Genomic DNA, 21,519 nt, shown 5'->3' on the forward strand with positions numbered 1-21,519 from the left:
AAGAAAATTCCGAGTCTACAAAAGAGTTAACTCCCCTTTCAGGATCCTTAGGAAAGCGAATAAAGAACAAATTATTCTACCTGGAATTATTTGTAGAATACATTTCATATCAAGATCGAATCCTCATCCTGGCAACGTATATGCAAATAAAAAAATAAAAAAAAAACGAGTGGACAAACAGCACCTTTCCCCACGTTCTTCACAGCGACGACTATGCTTCTCTCTAGAACCCCTTGGCTTTACCCCTCTAGCCGCTTGGCAGCGCTGCGTTCGCACGGCGACAAACTCACCCATTGGAGTGTACCGTCCGTTCTCCTTGAGTCCCTAATAAAGAGTCCCTGCCATCACCCGCAAATTCATGCTGTACATCCCTACTGTTACAGCTGGACACGTCACTAAATATATCATCTCCATTTAAAAATATATATGAATGGTTCTCACTCTCCCTCACCCCCTCCACAGCAGCAGCCATGCAGGGCCTTAGGATCCGTATCTGTAAGACATGGAGGCTCGCCATGGAAACGAGAGTGGTGACAGAGAGTGGTGTTTTACGCCCTTCACTAAATGCTAACATTCTTACACACTACCCATGTAACAGAACTGGATGTCATCTACACCAATTCCCTCTCCTCCCTATACTTTCTCTCCCGCCACCCAGTGTCTTCGACGGCTCTGGTCCACACCCTCCAAAGGATTCTCCTCCATCTACTCATGACTAACATTCCAGTGGTGCTCTCCCACTGTGGCATCAGAGGCAACAAGATCTCCAATACCGGCCTTACTTTGTAGTATGTAAACATCACACCGCTCCCCGCCCTAGCATTATTTTCAGAAAATAATGCATTAATAAAATAAACATATCTTTCATCTTCAATTCATTTTAATAGTGGGTTTCATATTTATTAGGTGCGTGAAACTAATGCAGTTTGTGTACTGTCGGTCACCCAGCGGCTGGTGACAACTACTCACGCGTGGAACTGCCGGGTGTCGCAGGCTGACGCAGCTACAAGATGCAGTGGTTCCAGTCCGTCTTGTGTCTTTAATTAGACCCATGTTTTGTTTATATGTGATTTGGATGTAGTTTTGGTATCTTAGGGTGAATAAAAAGCGAGTAAATTTATATATATATATATATATATATATATATATATATATATATATATATATATATATATATATATATATATATATATATATATATATATGTATGTATGAGGATGAATTATGTAAGATGAATTATGTAAGGATGAATTATGTAAGAAGTGTGGGAGGTAATTGTTGTGGTGGCCTGAACGAGTGCTCCTTAAAGTCCTCCTTGTCGTTAGACACTAGCATCTCTTAAATGGCACATATAATTTAATAGGTCACTTTCAGCTGTCTCAGAAGCCATTCTACCCAATTTTAGCGCACAGGTTCATTATATAACATCGGCACAGTTATTCTCACCCGCACCGCAACACCCATGACAACGATATCCCTACACAAAATATAACACGAATCACCTGATAAATCGAATCTTACGCAATATCTACAGCAGGACTACCATATGCATACTTACTTTACATCCTGAGGCGACACACCGTGAAGAAAAGCAGACAGAAACGCGTTCACACTTATTCGACCACTCACTCAAGTCCACTGTTGTCAAGGTCAACAGCGAGCGGGCCCAACATGTGGACCATCTCGTTCAAATGGCGAAATTTATCACGTGTCTTGTATTGTAGGTGATATCCAACTATTGTTTGAATTACTGAATATCTGATTAATTCCTTTTTTGTTACTCTGCCACAGATTCGTAATTGCTGGCTCTAGAAATATTGAAAATCGACATTAACCAACCATGAACCCCGTGGTAGACTATTATCGTTGATCTGTGTAATATTCTTACTATGATACGTATTGCCACGTCATCTGCGGCACTCAGTAGCAGTGGCAGTATGTAGAATAAGTTAGAAACAGAAAGGGAACACTTGCTGAAACGCTACACGGCGTTCGCGGGTTTCTTTTCAAACACGTCTTGTAAGAATAGCCTGTCTCGAACTCCTGTAGTCTGTTACTTCATGCTTGCTCCTGTCTTGTACATACACTGTGAACTTATGAAACATCTTTACAACCAACAAACTAACACTTACAACTAACAAAGCCAACCAGTGGTCCACAAATCCACAGTTGTCTTTCTGATGGACAAGAGGGTCGCCCACCCTTTCAGGAGCCTTTCTCAGCTACCACATCCTTCTCTGCCTCTTTCATTTACAACTCTTTTTTTCTTTATTGTTCTAAGAATAAATACAGGTGGAGCACATTACTGCAAAAAATGCTACAGAGGAGGAACTTTTTTCTTGATGTCTGGATTTTAGTGGGGTGAAAGAGGTGAAAGAAGATGTACAGAAGCCCAAAAATTATTAAGACGTTTGCATTGTTATGGGTGTGCATTGAGCCACTGCAGTCTCTTATTTTCACCATTTATGTTTCTAAACTAAGTGGGGATTATTTGTTTATGATTTCCAGTTTGGGAAATATGAAAAATTGAGAAGATGGATCGAGGGCGTGAAATTTAAAGACAAATTATTTATCCGATACTGATTCAAGTAAGTAAATTAATAATTCATCAAATGTTTTTTTTTTTCTTATTTACTCGACGATGTGCAGCACAGAATCCAAAGAAGTAACATATACACATGATCAATAAAAAAAGTGAACCATTATGAATTGCTGGTATCAGTCTAAGGATTAAATAGCATTTTGAAGATGTGTGCAATGAAAATTTGCACTCATAACACATGGCTTATTTACAGACTGATGAGCTTTGCCAACATGTATCTGTCTTTAAGTTTGAGAAACAAAAGTGCAATAATACCATTTCATAATAAAATACTTATTTGTAAGTATAAGGATCTGCAAGCAAGACATCTCTGAATATTGCGTTGAATATTAACAGGTTGTCAATTTTCATATCAACATATTATGATGTAGGAAAAACAAAAATGTTACTTGCTAACAAAAAAACAAAGACGTTACCTGCTAGTTAAGGAAAAAAAAAAAATAGAAAAAAGTAAATCAGTAACTCAAACACGATTTCTTTTTAGCCAATGGGACATTCCATTAAGCTGATGTGCCAGATTACATGACCTTAGCCATAAATGCAACAATGATATGGAATATGATAAAAAAAAAAAAAAAACATAAAAGGTTGTTGAAACTTCTGATAAAGATCATAAGCTTCGGTGTTATGGATCACAGGAGCGTGTTGAAAATATTGCCAATCACCCATTAGCTGTTTTTAAGCAGGCTGCATGAAAACATGCGGCTTCAAAAACCTATTTGTTTACTGGGTTTTACTCTTCCGCTTGACTCTCTGTAGGTGAGCTAATGTCTGTGTCAAGAGGAAAAGTCAGAAAGAGAGAGAGAGAGAGAGAGAGAGAGAGAGAGAGAGAGAGAGAGAGAGAGAGAGAGAGAGAGAGAGAGAGAGAGGAGTTTCAACAAATCGCTGTAGCCATTATTACATCTCTTCTTATATCTCTAGCAATAAATACCGGCAGATAGTTATGGGATAAAAATCATCTCGAGAAGACAACGGCTCTATAAGGCACCTAGAAGAAAGGCAGGAAGCGTTAGTCCCAAATAACGTCTTCGTAAGAGACAACAATGCAGCTTTGTTGATGCAAGCACCTCTCATTCGCCACTTAGTCATAACAAACACAGTTTTCATATATTTGTAGTTCAAAGAAACTGTCATACAATTCCATAAAAAAAAAACACAGGGTTGAAGTCATCCTCGTTAACTGCATCATCTGTTTGCAGGGAGCAGTATCAACAAATGTGCAGTGTTCTGTTCTCACGATCACATCTTGACATTCAGAATTTTCCTTTTAGTCGCGAGTATTCGTTGAATATAGCATGTGCTGAGCCAGTAACTGCTACATCCACTACATTCTCATCATCAGGGATAATTTTAGCTCAATGTTTACACTTGCAACGGTGATGGATAGGTAGATAAATTGTTTAGGTGGGCGATGACAGAGAACAAGTGAAACAGCTGAACAACCTTGTCAGTGTGGGTGGATGAAGTCAGTCCTGTGAAACACGCCGCCACTGCGCTGCCTGCATCATACACACGACATTAATGACCTAGCACGGGAAAAAAAAAGGAAAAAAAATCTGTGTTACTCAGTTTCAAAGTAGTCATTGGCAGTGAAGTGTGTGTGTGTGTGTGTGTGTGTGTGTGTGTGTGTGTGTGTGTGTGTGTGTGTGTGTGTGTGTGTGTGTGTGTGTGTGTGTGTGTGTGTGTGTGTGTGTGTGTGTGTGTGTGTGTGTGTGTGTGTGTGTGTGTGTGTCACGGTGTTCTTGACACAAGCAGATATCAAGCAGCAACAGAACTTTAACTGGATTCTGACTTGACTGCATTACTCCGCTTACCTTAGAAAGAAATCAGCAGCAACACAAAAGAAGAAAGAAATGTGTAATATAACTTCCTGACGGGTGGTAATGTTGAGGAGAGAAGGTACTAATGCTTGTTGGTAGAGCAGTGTGTTATAGGAAGTGTAGGGTAATTATACAGTTTAGGTAAAATACAACTTTATTGACATATTCTCAAAGACGGAGGTAGGTAGGTAGGCAAGGAGGGATGAAGGGGAGGAAGGGCGGCACGGCTGTCATGAAGGGTCATCCATCTCATTGTGACTTTTAGTAGATTAAATCGAACGAAATAAATCTTTTTGTGATCATCGCGCATCATATAAGCTGGGTTAAAATTTATAAATAATTATAAATAAGTAAATGTTTTATAAATATAATAAAACTTCAAATCATGCCATTTTATATTTCTAGCATAAGCAGTGACAAAAAAAAAAAGACAAATATAACCTGGATGAAATACATACAAATATACGAGAACATTTTCTGATTTTCGACGCTTACGAAAACCATCACCACACATCTGTTTCTTTACACTTGTCATTACAATACATGGACACCTTGGCACGCTCCCCCAGAACACTTGCCCTAACACAACAGCTGCTCACACTCATCAGCCGGTCGCCCTCAGAACAGCCATCAAGGGGGAGGGAAGGAGGGAGGGAAGGAGGGAGGGAGGGAGGAGGGCAAAGGGGAAAGTTTGGTCATAGAAAAATATATAATTGTTGGTCTTAATACAGAGGATTCAACAGCTGACAAGGCATACACAGGGAGGATCTTTGCGCTCGTACGTACACACACACACACACACACACACACACACACACACACACACACACACACACACACACGGAGACAAAAATGATAATGGATATGTACGTATGCTGACAATACACAGCCCAACATTATGTAAGTCTCACCACAGCAGACTTTCTTCCTTTATCCTAGGAGAAAAATACCAGCCTGGGGGTTGAGAGAGAGAGAGAGAGAGAGAGAGAGAGAGAGAGAGAGAGAGAGAGAGAGAGAGAGAGAGAGAGAGGTGGGGATAGAAGGTATGGAGGAGGGTAAAAGCTTATAAATGTGGGATGAAGTTTGGATAACTTGAAGAAATTTTTATTAGCAACTCCGCTCTCTCTCTCTCTCTCTCTCTCTCTCTCTCTCTCTCTCTCTCTCTCTCTCTCTCTCTCTCTCACACACACACACACACACACACACACACACACACACACACACACACACACACAAGCAGAAGGAAAGATGTACAACTATACACAACAGTAAGAAAATATATGCTTTATACAATCACTTTTCAACATTGTATTATTTTTATTGTTGTTGTTATTATTATTATTATTATTATTATCATTATCATTATTATAATTATTATCATTATTATTATTATCATTATTATTATTATTATAATAATAAATATTATTATTATTGTTATTATTATTGTGAAGAGGACTTGGCCTCGGAAGAGAAGACGGGAACAGTCAAGCACGGCACTGTGAGGGTACGTAGACTGAGGGCCAATTTTTTTTTTTTTTTCAGTCTTTTTCAGTGTTGTCACTTTTTGGAATCAAAGTTTTAGGTCATGAAGGGAAGGGCGTTCCTCCTACTGGGATGGAAAACAAGTAGACATATGAGAATGGGGAGGAGGAGGAGGAAGAGGAAAAGGAGGAGGAGGAAGAGGATAAGGAGAAGGAGAAACATGATAAAGCCGTAAGAAAGATGCAAGGGATGGAGAGAAAGAAAAAAAAAAGGCGGGTGACGATAAAAGAGCGATGGAGTGAAGGTTGCCGAAATAGGAGGCAAAGAGAAAGGATGGAGACCTACGGTGATAACAGTGGGAAGAAAAGATGAAAAGAATAGTACAAGGAAGTAGGATAGAAGGATGACAGTCTAAATCCCTAAGTTGCTAAAACCACGACATCAAACAATGAAAATAAGTCATAAAAATAACAATTATTTATCTCTTATAACAGAGAGTAGAATAGTTTATATATATATATATATATATATATATATATATATATATATATATATATATATATATATATATATATATATATATATATATATATATATATATATATATATATATATATATATATATATATATATATATATAATGTCTGTATAGTTGTTGTCGATTGTCAAATTATTACTGTTATTGTTAAGGTGGGTAACGCTCACATCCGGCGGTCCTGTCTTGGCCGGCCGAGTGTTTCTGGAGGAATTAATTTATTGTCGATCTGACTTCCACCTGGTGAGTATTTGTAGGACTCAGCAGACGAGTCGGCGGCGAGCACGAACATCTACACACGCACACTGACAAACACTGAATACGTACACCTCTCACTCTCTTGGCTGATGCGTACACACACGGGAGGCAAATGTGTACATGGGGAGAGGCTCGGGGCGGGGCGAGCGAGACAATGGTACAGGCGAGGCGAGGGTTTAAGTGATGACTGGAACAATTGAGAATCGCATGGAATAAACTTTGGAGTATTAACACACACACACACACACACACACACACACACACACGCTAATCCATAAATCAATTCAAAAAGTACCATACCAGTGGAATCGTGACTGCTAACTTAGCTTGAGGAGGAGAATTGTCTGGACAGCTCACAACCTTAGTAATACTTGGAGGCGCCGAGGGTAGGAGTGGCGGTGGTGGAGGTATTAGTGATGATGCTGATGGTGATGATGATAATGATGATGATGGTGGATGTGGTAATAAAGATAATAATAAGGATAATAACGGTGATAACAAGAACAATAATAATAATAATAATAATAATAATAATAATAATAATAATAACGATGATAATAATAATAATAGTAATAATAATAATAATAATAATAATAATAATAATAATAATAATATTGGTGGTGGTGGTGGTGGTGGTAATAGTAGTAGTAGGGGTTTTACGATATCTTTACCAATAATAATGATGGTAATAATAATAATAATAATAATAATAATAATAATAATAATGATAATGATAATAATAATAATAATGAGGATGACTGAGCAGGTGGAAGACGAGATTAAGTACACCTTCAGGTAAGTGAAAATAACCTCACATCACTCACGCGCTCGCTCGCGCGCGCACGCACACACGCGCACGCACACACACACACACACACACACACACACACACACACACACACACACACACACACACAATAGAACATTCAGATGATAATTGGTACAAATCTCTATCAAACAACAAGACTCACATACTTTCACCAAATATTCCACTTTTCTTCAAGTTGAGGCTAAGGGAATGCGCCACTGACGTGGCGGTTCCTTCGCCAGTGGTACTACACTCACGGAACCTCTGGCCATCTTTGGTGTCGTCACTTTATTCTTTGGCAACAATGACGAGACGAAGGAAGATATGTATAACGGTGATGGTGGTGGTAGGAAGGGTGGTGGTGGCGGTGCTGTCTGGAGGGCTTGGTGGTGGTGGTGGTGGTGATGATACGATGGTGAGGTCTCAGTGACCTGACCCGTACTGCTGACTCGGGCTGACCTCCGCCATCTCCTCTGCTCCCTGCTGACTGTCTTGTGAAATGAATTCCATGAAGGACCTCCAAAGTCACCCAGGTGCTCCCAGAAGCCTCTGCCCCCAGGGGCCGCAAGGAACCACAGGAGACCCTGATGTCTGGGAGTCGCTAGGAACTAGGAGCTTCCTCGGCCCAGGTTACTCAAGAGGGAAACTAGGGCAGCTTGAGGAAGGAATCTCCGTGGAGGTCGTCTTTGACAGTCTCTTCAGTGAGGGAGCGGCCGAGGGGTGGCGGCGGCCGGCCCAGGTCCTGTCAGCAGGATATTCTGCCAGAGACTCCCATTCGGTTGAGTCTCTCCGGCTCCGAGGTGGAGTGGGCACGGTGGAGAGAGAGTGTCTGCTGCAGTGTCCGGAGAATATCGGGGAAGACTGGTCGCTGGGCAGTCTCGGCGTCCCAGCACTCTCCGATCAGTGTCTGCGGGACGAGGGTGGGTGAGATAATAACATTAACACTGTACTGTGAACGAGACCACTTCACACTCATTCTTAATTTATTGAAGTATAATGGCCTCCTGCTGTGGCTAACCACCTCTTTTTCATCTGTCCTCCTCGTTTTCTCTTTCCTTCCCCCTTACTACTGTCATAATTTTTCTGCAACACTATCCCCTTTCTCTCCCATTTACTCTTTCCATCTCCTTTTCAGCTGCAGCACTAGATCTCCCCTCCCCCAAGTAGTACATAACTGTCCCTTCTGTTGCAGAGCTGCTTCTCTCCTCCACTCGCCTTTGGTCTATCGCCCTAGTCTAACTGCTTTCTGATGGCCTCATATTTCCACCAAAATGCCTTTCTAGCTACGCGGCAAAGCCACTTCACAAAGCAGCCTAGCAGTAGCTTGCTGCTGTGCTGCACCTTGGCCAAGGTCAAATACCATTGTTTTTCCAGCATATATATATATATATATATATATATATATATATATATATATATATATATATATATATATATATATATATATATATATATATATATATATATATATATATGCACACACACACACACACACACACACACACCCAGACACCCAGACACCCAGACACACACACACACACACATACACACACACAGATAGTGTGTGTGTGTGTGTGTGTGTGTGTGTGTGTGTCTGACTCTAAATACATCACTGGAAGTTACACCAAGGAGTGAGGAGGAACTGAAAAACATCAATATGGAAAAGAGAACAAATCCAAACTAAGAATACGATATAAAATAATAAGAATATAGTGAAGATTGGCAGGCATGTCACTAGAACACAGGTAACAGATGGAGCAGTAGATTGAGTGACTAGATCCCGAGGGTAAAGCAGATGGCGCGGCGGAAGGCCAGACAGGAGGTGGAGGGATGAGATTGGAAAGTTTACAGGAAAACTTGGCTGAGACTGGCACGGCGCCGTGACTTATGGCCAAAGTTTGGGAAGGCCTTTGTCCAGCACTGGACTTGTAATGCCTGAATATATATATATATATATATATATATATATATATATATATATATATATATATATATATATATATATATATATATATATATATATATATATATATATATATATATATGAATTGGTGAAAGTATTAAGAAAATATTGAATTTATATTCCATTAAAAAGCGAGTGAGTTTGCCAACATCAACAATTAGAATACATTTCAGACTCTGTTCACATTCCAGGTGGGAATAGTTGCATTATTACATCTCTCCTACTTTTTTTTTTTTTTTTTTTAGTGCGCCAAAGCCATTTTCTTCTTATATGTCAACTAATAAATAAATAAAAAATGAAATGAACAGGTACTACAAACCTTCAGGTTCTGAGTACACTGCAGGTCCTCGGTGCTGGGCTGCCTTCGCCGCCCCACCTGCAGAATGACAGCGTGCGGATGCTGAGTGGCAAAGGGTGGCGCCTCGGCGAAGAGCTCGTACAGCAGCGTGCCGTACATGTACACATCAGACTGCTGAGTGGGAGAGGCGGCCACCGTGACGTGCGGCGGGACCACCTGCAGTGTCCTCATCATCTGGGGAAGGAGGAGCGTGAGGAGGGGTTGCTGGGAGGCCTGATGAGATGGTTGTCGATGGGACACGTGGTGAAGTATTAATAAATTAAGTAAACTACTGAAAACTATTGACTGAAGTAAGTCACTTTAGTTTGAATGACACGCGCCACAAACATTCTGGAAAATGACGACAATGACAGATTTGAGTTGTGGGAGGACCTGAAGATAGGCATGCACGTAATGTAATTAGCAGAGAAGGAGGAGAAACTATGTAGAACCGCGTACCTCCGGAGGCAGGTAGGTGAGAAGACCCTGAGCCAGGTAGCCGGTGTGCTCCCCCACCGGGCTGGACTCCGCCATGCTGTGATCGAGGAGGGACAGCTTGATCTTGGCCTCCAGGAACACATTGCGCGAATTGAGGCGACCATGGATGATCCCGCGGGAGTGGAGGTACGACATGGCCTGAGCCACCTGTCGGGAGGAGCTGATGAGCCGTGGATGCGGGCGGCAAGGTGTTTGGGAGTCAAGGAACATACGTGTAGACCAGTAAGGCAACACATCTTGATTACCATGTACAAGATCACGTGATGATATAATGGAAATGAGCAGTGGTCAGGTGGCGTGTACATTGTTCTAAGATTCAAGTGTAGACAGGAAGATCTTACCTGGCGGGCGATGTTGACCCTGGAGGGATATGGAATGGAGCCGCGGGAGGAGGTGTGCTGATGGAGGGACATTCCACGGCGCACGCCCGTCACGATGGCCAAGTTGGGCGGCGCCATACTTGCACCCATAAAGAGCACGATGTTCTCGTGGCGAATCATAGAGAGGCTCGCCACAAGTTCCCAGAAGCGGCGTTCGGTTGTTCCGTGCGTGCCATCAAAAGTGTGGATCATGACGTCGCCGTGCCATCGGCCTCTGCAACACGTCACAGTGATGAATGCAGCACTGACATGCATGGAGCAAGTGTTACTTCACTGCAAAACACAAGACACAAGAAGCCAGGTGTGCTGGCGTACGTACCTGTATATGTTGGTTGTTGACCCGCGGCGTAGGACGTGGCCAAAACGAAGCTGATCCCAAGGAATTGCCCACTCCGCCAGAGGATCGTGGGCGGCAGCGGCGGTCGTGGATGATCCCGAATCTCTCCTTTCCTCCAGAACTAATGGAGGCACTCTCACCTCAACCGGCTCCTCCTCCTCGAACCCACTTTCCTCTCCGGTGCTCTCCTCTCGGCTCGAGGATCCCGGACGAGACATCCTGCGGGCACTCGTCACTAGGGGCGTGGCAGAGCGGCCGCCACAGCCACCCTCCTGCGGCGTGGTGAGGGTCTGGGGCGGGGCTGGAGGGAAGCCATCGTCCTGACTGATAGTCTTGCCGCGGGACAGCCGCCGCCGACGCTCCGCCGCCTGAGTAGAGAAGCGGCCATCCAGTGTCCTCCGCAAGTGGTCGGCAGGCAAGGACATGCGGGGACGAGTGGAGGGCGTTGTACGCTGCGGCGAAAGCTCGAGTGATCGTCGCATAAAGCTGGATTGGTTAACGAGGCGGTGGTGGGCTGTGGGAGTGTGCTGCGCCGAGATATTGGGAGAAGAATATCCACTCTCCTGCTGAGGCAGCAACGTTCTTCCCTCCTCCCACGAGCCTCCTCGGGCAGCACGCCGCAGCAGGTCAGCAAATCTCTTACGTGCTGTCTTACTGTCGTGTGGAGGGACTTCAGGGCGGAGGCCATAATGTACCTTGTGGTGATGTTCGGCGGAGCGTGGAGTGCGCCCTGGTCTCCGCTTGCGCCCCAGCCACTGCACCAAACGCAAGTAGAACCGTTGAGAAGTTCTAAGAGCAGTGGTTCGCTCGTCACCGCTGCCCAGCAATTCCACAACACCAGGATCTAGGCTCTCCTCTCCCGGAGGACCCAGAGCCCCCTCGCCACCCAGGGGTTTCAGCGGCAATCCCATGAGGCCTGAGAGCGTGAGACCAGGGTGTGCTGGTGGCACTTGTAACGTGGGCGGGGGCGAGAACTGGGGGGCCGGGTCTTCTTCGGTGTCAGCTAGGGTCGGGAGGGCGGCGGGAGAGGGAGCTGAAGTAAAGGGGGACGGTGGGGGACTGCATGACCCCACGCTGCCGCTGTCCTCGTCTCGTGGACACCTGTGGGAATGATGGGAAGATAAGTGGCACGAAACCCTGACGAAGACTCGCGGCTGCAGCCAAGCCTACGATCCGACCCACGACTCTCAGCCCACTGGTGCCCTCCACCCTTATCACCCATGAACACTAAAGAGATAGACGACAACCTGCCAGCACAGAGCAACACACATTCCCACTGCAATTGCCTCCCCTGCAATGCTAACTTTCACATAACAAGGTTTTTTCTCTCCTGCTGTCCTCTTCCTTACTATTTCCCTACTTCCCGCCCCTCCCACTTCCTTGACTTGCCTCTAGTACCAATTTCTCTTCCCTACGGCCCTTCCCTCCCTGCCGGCGGGGCCTCGCTCCCCCAAAACAACACCCACCCCCACCGGTTGCCAGGTTACGGAGGGGTCACGCGGGTTGACATTTATCTCCTGGCGAAGCGTAGGACGGAGAGAGAGGGAGGGTCAGAGAGGGAGAGTGGAGAGGAGGAGAGGGGGATGGAGGGATAGGAGGAGAAAGGGACGAATAGAGCGACGGATGGAAGGGAGGGAAGGTCGGGTGGAAGGTCGGAGGGTGAGAGAAGAGGATTAAGTTTAGAGTATGGAAAGATGTGTATTTTTAAACAGCGGCTGGATGAGAGATGAGAACTGAAATCTGTATAAGGGATACATGATGCATTACTACTACTACTGCTGCTGCTGCTGCTGCTGCTGCTACTACTACTACTACTACTACTACTACTACTACTACTACTACTACTACTAATAATAATAATAATAATAATAATAATAATAATAATAATAATGATAATAATAATAATAATAATAATAAAACTTTAGTAGTGGTATAGTAGCAGTAGTAGTACTGGTATTACTGATTCTGCTCCTTATGACAATGATAATAATAATAATAATAATAATAATAATAATAATAATAATAATAATAATAATAATAATAGTAATAATAATAATAATAATAATAATAATAATAATAATAATAATAATAACAACAACAACAACAACAATAATAAAGACAACAAGTAAGAGAATAGGAGACAGTTAATGCAGTTTTTATTACAACCAACAATATTATTAACACCAACAGCAGAATATTAACACGGCAGTAGAAAAAAAAAACTGCATCAACAGTAACAATTATAATGATAACAACAACAACAACAACAACAACAACAACAACAACAACAACAACAACAACAACAATAATAATAATAATAATAATAATAACAATAATAATAATAATAATATTATTATTATTATTTTTGTTATTATGGCTATTATATCAGCATAATCACAATCATCATTACAATTTACTACTATCACCACCATCTCTAACCCAGCTGCTACTACTATTACTAATGCCAGTACTGCTGCTGCTGCTGCTGATGATGATGATGGTGATGGTGATGATGATGATGATGCTACTACTACTACTACTACTACTACTTATTCCAAACCTATAAGTTAAAACCTGCAAATAAAGTTCTCTCTCTCTCTCTCTCTCTCTCTCTCTCTCCTCTCTCTCTCTCTCTCTCTCTCTCTCTCTCTCTCTCTCTCTCTCTCTCTCTCTTGTCTCTGCAGCCTACAGTACATAGAGGCGGTGACTGCAGCACCATTCTGGAGCATGCGTGGCCGCACTCCATCTCAGGCCAGGCACCCAAATCAGAAATCACACCAAATGCACCACGGTCACACACACACACACACACACACACACACACACATACAGAGAGAGAGAGAGAGAGAGAGAGAGAGAGAGAGAGAGAGAGAGAGAGAGAGAGAGAGAGAGAGAGAGAGAGAGAGAGAGAGAGAGAGAATAGCGACACCTGGCAGCTAGGTATTGACTCAACAGGTGGATGCGACCACACACGCACGCACGCACACAACCTCCCTCCTTCCTCCCTCCCTCCTATCAATTATTATCTCACATCTCTCTCTCTCTCTCTCTCTCTCTCTCTCTCTCTCTCTCTCTCTCTCTCTCTCTCTCTCTCTCTCTCTCTCTCTCTCTCTCTCTCTACGTACGTGTTCGATTTTACTCGCTTTACTCTCACACACTCTCTTAGTATGTTCCCGTCAGTTTGCATCTCTCTCTCTCTCTCTCTCTCTCTCTCTCTCTCTCTCTCTCTCTCCTCTCTCTCTCTCTCTCTCTCTCTCTCTCTCTCTCTCTCTCTCTCTCTCTCTCTCCTTGGTGTGTGTGTGTGTGTGTGTGTGTGTGCTCTCGCGCGCGTCTTTGCGCATGCTCCTGGAACACAGGAATTGACCAATGAAGTGAAGGAAGGAAGGAACAAAGTACGAATTTGTCGAGCTTCTCTTCTTTCTCCTCTTTCTTCCTCTCATGTCATTCCCTTGACGAACCCTTCTTCAATTCCTTCTTCGCTCCCTCCCGTCTCCCCTCCCACCCTACACTCACTCTCTCACCCACTCACCTGTTCAGTCACTCACTCATCCACCCACTCACTCACTCACTCAGCTTGTCAATATACTAGTAATTAAAGGAAACTCAAAATAATGGAAGGTGAAATAACTGAAATGGGACAAGATGTGAATGGGTGAGGAAGAGAAACGTGAGGGACAGGAGCGTGTGAGGATGGGAGAGGAGCCATGTGAAGAGCGAAGAAAAGACAGCCTGACACAGATTGGATAGAGCCCAGGTGGGTGAACCGTCTAAGAAAACCAGATACGAGGATAAGAAATGTTTTCATAACAGATTCGTATTCTGAAAGGCTTTCGGTGCCATTAGGAAAGCTTATCAAAGGTCACAGATATAATTGCACTAATTCACACTTTTTTTTTTCACTGATGGCGTAAAATTCTTCTTAAACTATCACTAGAACCATGAGGTATTTTTAAAAACTATGGTATCTTGCATTACATTCTGCTGGAAGGTGGATAAGGCACCTAAACGTTTGAGCATTGGGACTATAGAGCTGCATGATAAGTGAAGGCATGTTAGGTAACGATGAGACCAGTGAGAGGAAGATTCGAAATTCTTCATAAACTTCTCAACTGAACATACACATATATGATTAACAACTAATTAACTTAATAAAAAAATGCTTCTTGGGGATTATTTTCCGTTACTTAGTTTTACATCAGTAAATAATGTAAACTGCCGTGAAACAGTATTGGAATTAAAGCACCTTATACATATCCGTTCACATGTGCTGCACGATATTTGTGAAATCTTTACCGTCCTTACTCTTCATTAACTTACACATAATCAGGATATAATACATAGTTTTAATTTATTCTTTTTTCTGGGACCGGAATTCAAAAGTGTGATATATTCCACATCACACAGCAAGTCTGTTATTGTTGTCTTTAATCCTATTACATACATTACCTTAGTACTGCATGCACGACAATAACGCGAAGGAGTTATATAAAAGATGGTATGGCGAGGAGTGAGGGCCCAGTTTAAGTTCAGTCATGTTAGGTAATGAAGACATTACGTGAACCAAACCTCACCAAACAAGCTGACAAAAGATGGGTTCTGAGAGAGAGAGAGAGAGAGAGAGAGAGAGAGAGAGAGAGAGAGAGAGAGAGAGAGAGAGAGAGAGAGAGAGAGAGAGAGAGAGAGAGAGAGAGAGAGAGAGAGAGAGAGAGAGAGAGAGAGAGAGAGAAGTGAGGAAGGAACCTTGTCGAAACATGAAAGAAGGCAAAGTTCCACTGCTTCACCCTGCATTTCCCTGCACCAATAACTCCAGGAACCGCCATGCACGAACACTCAAGGCCGTAACTCGGACTACAATCCTGACCTGCCTCACCGGCTCTGGGTTTGAGAATGGTCTCGGGGCTAAATTTATTTTGTTATATTGAAGCTCAGATAAACTGGATTTGTCGTTCTGTAACATGGTCAGCCGAAGTGTGGAGCTCTCTGGGTGATTATTTTCAAGCTCCTTTAGACATAAATAATTTCAGGAGAGGAGTAGCAAAATATCTTCAAATCTAGTGTGGCCAATATGAATTGAACGCATTACTATTTTTTTTATTTTTTATGTGGGAAGAAAGCTAGAAAAGCGAGATTAAGGTGGCTTGGGAATTCTAAGAGGAGAGACGAGGACTATGTGGGGAAAAGGATGCTGGAGGTGGCTCTATTCAGCAAGAGAAAAATAGGAAGACCTAAGAAAAGGTTTATGGATGTAGCGAAAGGAGACTTGTAATGGATGTGACTGAAGAAGGGGCAAAAGATCGAGCGTGAGGGAAAAAGCTAATCCACTGTGAAAATACCTTACGGGAGCAGCCGAAAAAAAAGCGTAAATTTAACAGATTTTTAAAGCATGTGGTCAACCTTATTTATTTGCAAAAAACGCAAACAATAGACCTCGTCGCTACCGTGAACAATAAATTAAATCCCACACGCATAAATATAATTATACGACAATAAACATGCATCTGAAGGAGTTACCTCCACTGTTTATTGTCCCTACTACAAAATGAAGGTAATAAACAACTACATACTGCATAATTAAATGTCAGTCATACTTCAAGATGTGATGCTTCACATGATGCAAAGAACATTGTCCTCTCTCTGAGTGACTGACAAGAGTCTCACACTGTCACAGTCAGGGGAGGCCAACAGAATTATGCACCTAATGGCTAAAATGTTGCTTTATCTCAGTACTGCAGTTAACTTCTTTCATTGGCTCTTGGCACATCTTTTCGTAATTACAAATCACTCTAGGGTATTTATCTTGTTTCACAGTCACCTCTAAAGCTTTTTCAGGCTAGAAAATGGAAAATGTATTGTCTTAATCTTTTTTTATTCTTTTTCCTGTTAAGACTTTGTGCAGTCCCTTCAGTGTTGTCACTGAAGGCAGTGAATCGCGGTGAAATGGTTTTATTAACACATTTTCCTTTCATGAACTAATCCATTCATCAGATGGTGAGGTGCACCGCAATAGCACCATCTCAAATTTCTATCGGAAACACGAAAGGAAACAAAAACAAAATGAACACAGCATCATTATAGTTCACATTTTGGATTACTGTTTGATGCCAAAGCGCCGCAGCAGCGAGATCATATAGCGCCGCACGGTTCGGATAAATAAACTATATAAATCACTTGTTTGAACTACATGTTTTGTTTCCTATAAAATGAAAGGCTTCTATTGTCATCGTGGGAAAGTTTATTTTGTATTATTATTTTTTTATTTATTTTCATTCATTTTTTTCTTTAAGTTTGACATATCCAAGGGCAGGATGAAGGCTGAGACAGAGAGAGAGAGAGAGAGAGAGAGAGAGAGAGAGAGAGAGAGAGAGAGAGAGAGAGAGAGAGAGAGAGAGAGAGAGAGAGAGAGAGAGAGAGAGAGAGAGAGAGAGAGAGAGAGAGAGAGAGAGAGAGAGAGAGAGAGAGAGAGAGAGAGAGAGAGAGAGAGAGAGAGAGATGGGTAGATGGAGGAAGAAATGTGCAACAGCAGTCATGCAGGATTGTTGAGATTAATATTTTCCATCCATTAAGTAAGTCACTTGAAAAGACTGAGCTTCTTAGAATACTAAGCGGAAATATAAGACGACATGCACGGTAGAACATGACCGTATTGTAAGAAAGATGCGTATTATTCCCGTACAGTATACAGAATAAACAAGAAATTAAAGAAAAAAAAATTGCTTGCATAGTAACCATATGCTTTCCTGAAATGGGGAATCATAAAAAAAAAAAAGGCAAACACGAAATGTCTTTTCTCAACAGGTGGATGCATGTGTGGTTGTGTGTTTATTATTGCCATTATTATTATTATTATTATTATTATTATTATTATTATTATTATTATCATTATTATTATTATCATTATTATTATTATTATTATTGTTATTATTATTATTATTATTACTTATTATTATTATTATTATTATTATTATTATTATTATTATTTTACTATTAGTTTTTATTATCGTTATTATTAAAATTATTATCATTGTCATTTATTTATTTATATCTTTTTATTTTATAAACGAGTTCTCATCTGTAGATTACATTCTCTCTCTCTCTCTCTCTCTCTCTCTCTCTCTCTCTCTCTCTCTCTCTCTCTCTCTCTCTCTCTCTCTCTCTCTCTCTCTCTCTCTCTCTCTCTCTCTCTCTCTCTCTCTCTCTCTCTCTCTCTCTCTCTCTCTCTCTCTCTCTCTCTCTCTCTCTCTCTCTCTCTCTCTCTCTCTCTCTCCGTCTGTGTGTTTGTCTCCCTGGTGTGGTTAAGCTGAGGCGGGCTTAGCTTAACCATGGTAACAGCGCCTCCTGAGACTTGGCAAGTCTTTGTACGACCCAGCAAGTCTTCTCATCCATGCTAACTTCTAAACAAACACTCAGCATGGCACCTGACCTGTGAGGAAAGACTCTGTGCCAGACTCCGGAGACAAGACTCGAGACTCGAGGCTTTAAGGAAACAACAAAAACCCCTCATGGAGAAGTGATGTGACGGGGGAATGAGAGACGCGACAGCACGAGTGACGGACGGAATGGGAACCCGCTGCAGTGTGTGTGTGTGTGTGTGTGTGTGTGTGTGTGTTTGTTTGTGTTTGTAGGGAGAGGCTGACGTCATTTCTTGGGGGTGACGTCAGGGTTAGCATTAGGGCTTGAAAGAGAAACCCTTCCTCCCTCCATCCCTCCTCCCCTCTCCTCTTTTCCATTCTCGGCCCGTCTTCCTGTATTTTTCTTTCTCATCACTATTTTCCCGCTCATCATTGTTTCCTCCTCCTCCCTTCACCTCCACTTCTTCTTTCTGTCTGCCCGTATATGTCTCTCTCTCTCTCTCTCTCTCTCTCTCTCTCTCTCTCTCTCTCTCTCTCTCTCTCTCTCTCTCTCTCTCTCTCTCTCTCTCTCTCTCTCTCTCTCTCTCTCTCTCTCTCTCTCTCTCTCTCTCTCTCTCTCTCTCTCTCTCTCTCTCTCTCTCTCTCTCTCTCTCAACGCAACACAGCCACCGCCACCACCAACAACAACACAGTCAGTCTGCTGATGCCCCGTGATTGATAGTCCTGTTTCCATTCATATTTAACACGGATGACACTCTTGACGTCACCGTTCTTAGGCACGGCGCGGCGGCAGGCTGCTGACGTCATCCTCATTCCCTCCCCCTCGCCTTCCCTTTCCCTGATCCCGTCTATTTACTACCATAGTTATTATAGTGAGGCATTGTGACATAACAAGGCAGGATGGGGAAGAGAAGAGGAGGGTAAGAAGGGAGAGTTGAAGATGGATGGAAGAGGGAGAGAGAAAATTGTTTTATTATTGTTATTGTTACTGTTATTGATAGTAGTAGTAGTAGTAGTAGTAGTAGTAGTAGTAGTAGTAGTAGTAGTAGTAGTAGTAGTAGTAGTAGTAGTAGTAGTAGTAGCAGCAGCAGCAGCAGCAGTAACAGTAGTAGTAGCAATAAACAGGTACGACAAAATGTAGTAGATGAAGACGATAAAGAAGAGAAGGAAGTAGCGAAGAAGAAAAGAAAAATAAGAAAAAAGATAAGGAAAAAACATAAAGAGCAAACAGAAAAATAGAAAATACAATGAGTAATAATACAGCAGGATGAAGAACCAACAGGCATCGGCGTGACACACGGAGAGGACGCGAAGGCAACGCTCTTCGGTATCAGTAAATTAAATGCGATATGTTACTTCCGTAGAGTTTCGACATTTTACAACCCCTCCCCCCTCTATACACAATCACTACAATTCACTAAGACCACACGTAATGACTACCTCTCTCTCTCTCTCTCTCTCTCTCTCTCTCTCTCTCTCTCTCTCTCTCTCTCTCTCTCTCTCTCTCTCTCTCTCTGTCTCTCTCTCTTCTTTTTCCTCTTTCTCTCTCCTCTTCTCTCCTATTCTCTTCTCTCTTCTCTCTCTCTCTCTCTCTCTCTCTCTCTCTCTCTCTCTCTCTCTCTCTCTCTCTCTCTCTCTCTCTCTCTCTCTCTCTCTCTCTCTCTCTCTCTCTCTCTCTCTCTCTCTCTCTCTCTCTCTCTCTCTCTCTCTCTCTCTCTCTCTCTCTCTCTCTCTCTCTCTCTCTCTCTCTCTCTCTCTCTCTCTCTCTCTCTCTCTCTCGTACTTTAATCCCTGTCTTTTTTTTTTTTGCCTGTTTCCTCGTCCTACATTGATACGGGTTATTGAACAAAACTTAAGACACCCTTTGAAATAGATAATCTGTGTATATTTACGGTGTTTCTTCTCATAAAGCTGTAGGTCATTATGTGTAGACTGCTATCTTTTTTTAACCATAGGCGTTTGTGTTTTGTTCGTTGAAAGTTTGAGGCGATGAGCAAAAAAAAAAAAAGGAGGAGGAGGAGGAGGAGGAAGAAGAAGGGAGGGAAAGAGAAAGGAAGGAAAAAAATGAAGAAAACAGAAGAAAAGATTAAGATATGGACGATGATGATGATGATGATGATGATGATGATGATGATGATGAAAATAAGGAAATGATGATACGGAAACTCTCGTCATTAATGGAAATAGGCCACAAAGAGAAAAAGAACAAGGAGGAGAAGCAAGAGGAAAAGGAGGAGGAGGAGGAGGAAGAGGAGGAGGAGGAGGAGGAGGAGGAGGAGGAGGAGGAGGAGGAGGAGGAGGAGGAGGAGGAGGAGGAATACAAAGGAAAGCCAAACAGCAACAGACCTTTTGGTGCTTGCAAGGCTGTTTGGTAACTACTTCTAACTAGCTACAGGGAAGAGAGACAGGACAGCATAACAGAAGGCTCCTTCCCGCCCACCACTCCCTCCAGCTTGCGCTGGCATGGAAATAGTTGGGAAAAGTACCAGGCAGTATGGAAAAACTGACTTGGAATTTTCATAGGAAAGGATGAAAGGAAGTTCTACTATTCACCCTACGGTGAACTCTATACGCCTATCCGAAAGTTAATGCAATTTATATTAAAACTGGTGTCTGTAAAATAAGAGTTTATTAGTGAATTTAGTAATTATTCGGACAAGAAAAGAGCTTGTTGGGGATTTGCTTTTAAATATTTGTCTATTTTATTTTTGAATGATTCAATAGTATTGCTGTTCACAATTTCTGCAGGACGTTTATTCCACATAATTACTATACGATTAAAGAAAAAATGTTTGGCCTCGTGGGATTTAAAACGTTTGGGTATAATCTTGAATCCATTACTTCTTGTTAGGTTAGAATGATCAATGGTAAAATATTTATGTGCATCAATGTTACTATATCCTTTGAAAATTTTGAACACTTCAATTAGGTCTCCTCTTATTCTACGCTTTGTTAAATTAAATAGGCTTAGTTCTTCTAGTCGTTCCTCATACGGCTTATTGCGCAATCTTGGAATCATCTTTGTGACTCTGCGCTGTATCTTTTCTAGTTTTTCAACGTCTTTTTTGTAATATAGTGACCAAAACTGTACACAGTATTTTAGATGAGAGCGCATCAGTGAGTTATATAAGGTAAGTTTAACCTTTTCTG

At 42.3% G+C, this 21,519-nt stretch overlaps 1 protein-coding gene across 2 annotated transcripts in view; it reads right to left on the reverse strand.

The window, feature by feature from the left end:
• Positions 1-4,564: 4,564 nt before the first annotated feature.
• LOC135093301 (kinase suppressor of Ras 2-like) overlaps positions 4,565-21,519 on the reverse strand; it is a 28,825-nt gene continuing 11,870 nt past the window's right edge. For both annotated transcript variants that reach the window (XM_063992441.1, XM_063992451.1), the window contains exons 2-6: positions 11,003-12,121; positions 10,645-10,897; positions 10,265-10,450; positions 9,788-10,000; positions 4,565-8,412 (exon numbers count right to left, since the gene is read on the reverse strand). In XM_063992441.1, coding sequence (XP_063848511.1) covers positions 8,251-8,412; positions 9,788-10,000; positions 10,265-10,450; positions 10,645-10,897; positions 11,003-12,121 — 1,933 coding nt within the window. In that variant the 3' untranslated portion in view covers positions 4,565-8,250. The remainder of the gene's footprint in view (positions 8,413-9,787; positions 10,001-10,264; positions 10,451-10,644; positions 10,898-11,002; positions 12,122-21,519) is intronic.

The sequence above is a fragment of the Scylla paramamosain genome, chromosome 3 (assembly GCF_035594125.1).
Source record: "Scylla paramamosain isolate STU-SP2022 chromosome 3, ASM3559412v1, whole genome shotgun sequence".
Taxonomy (NCBI): Eukaryota; Metazoa; Arthropoda; class Malacostraca; order Decapoda; family Portunidae; genus Scylla; species Scylla paramamosain.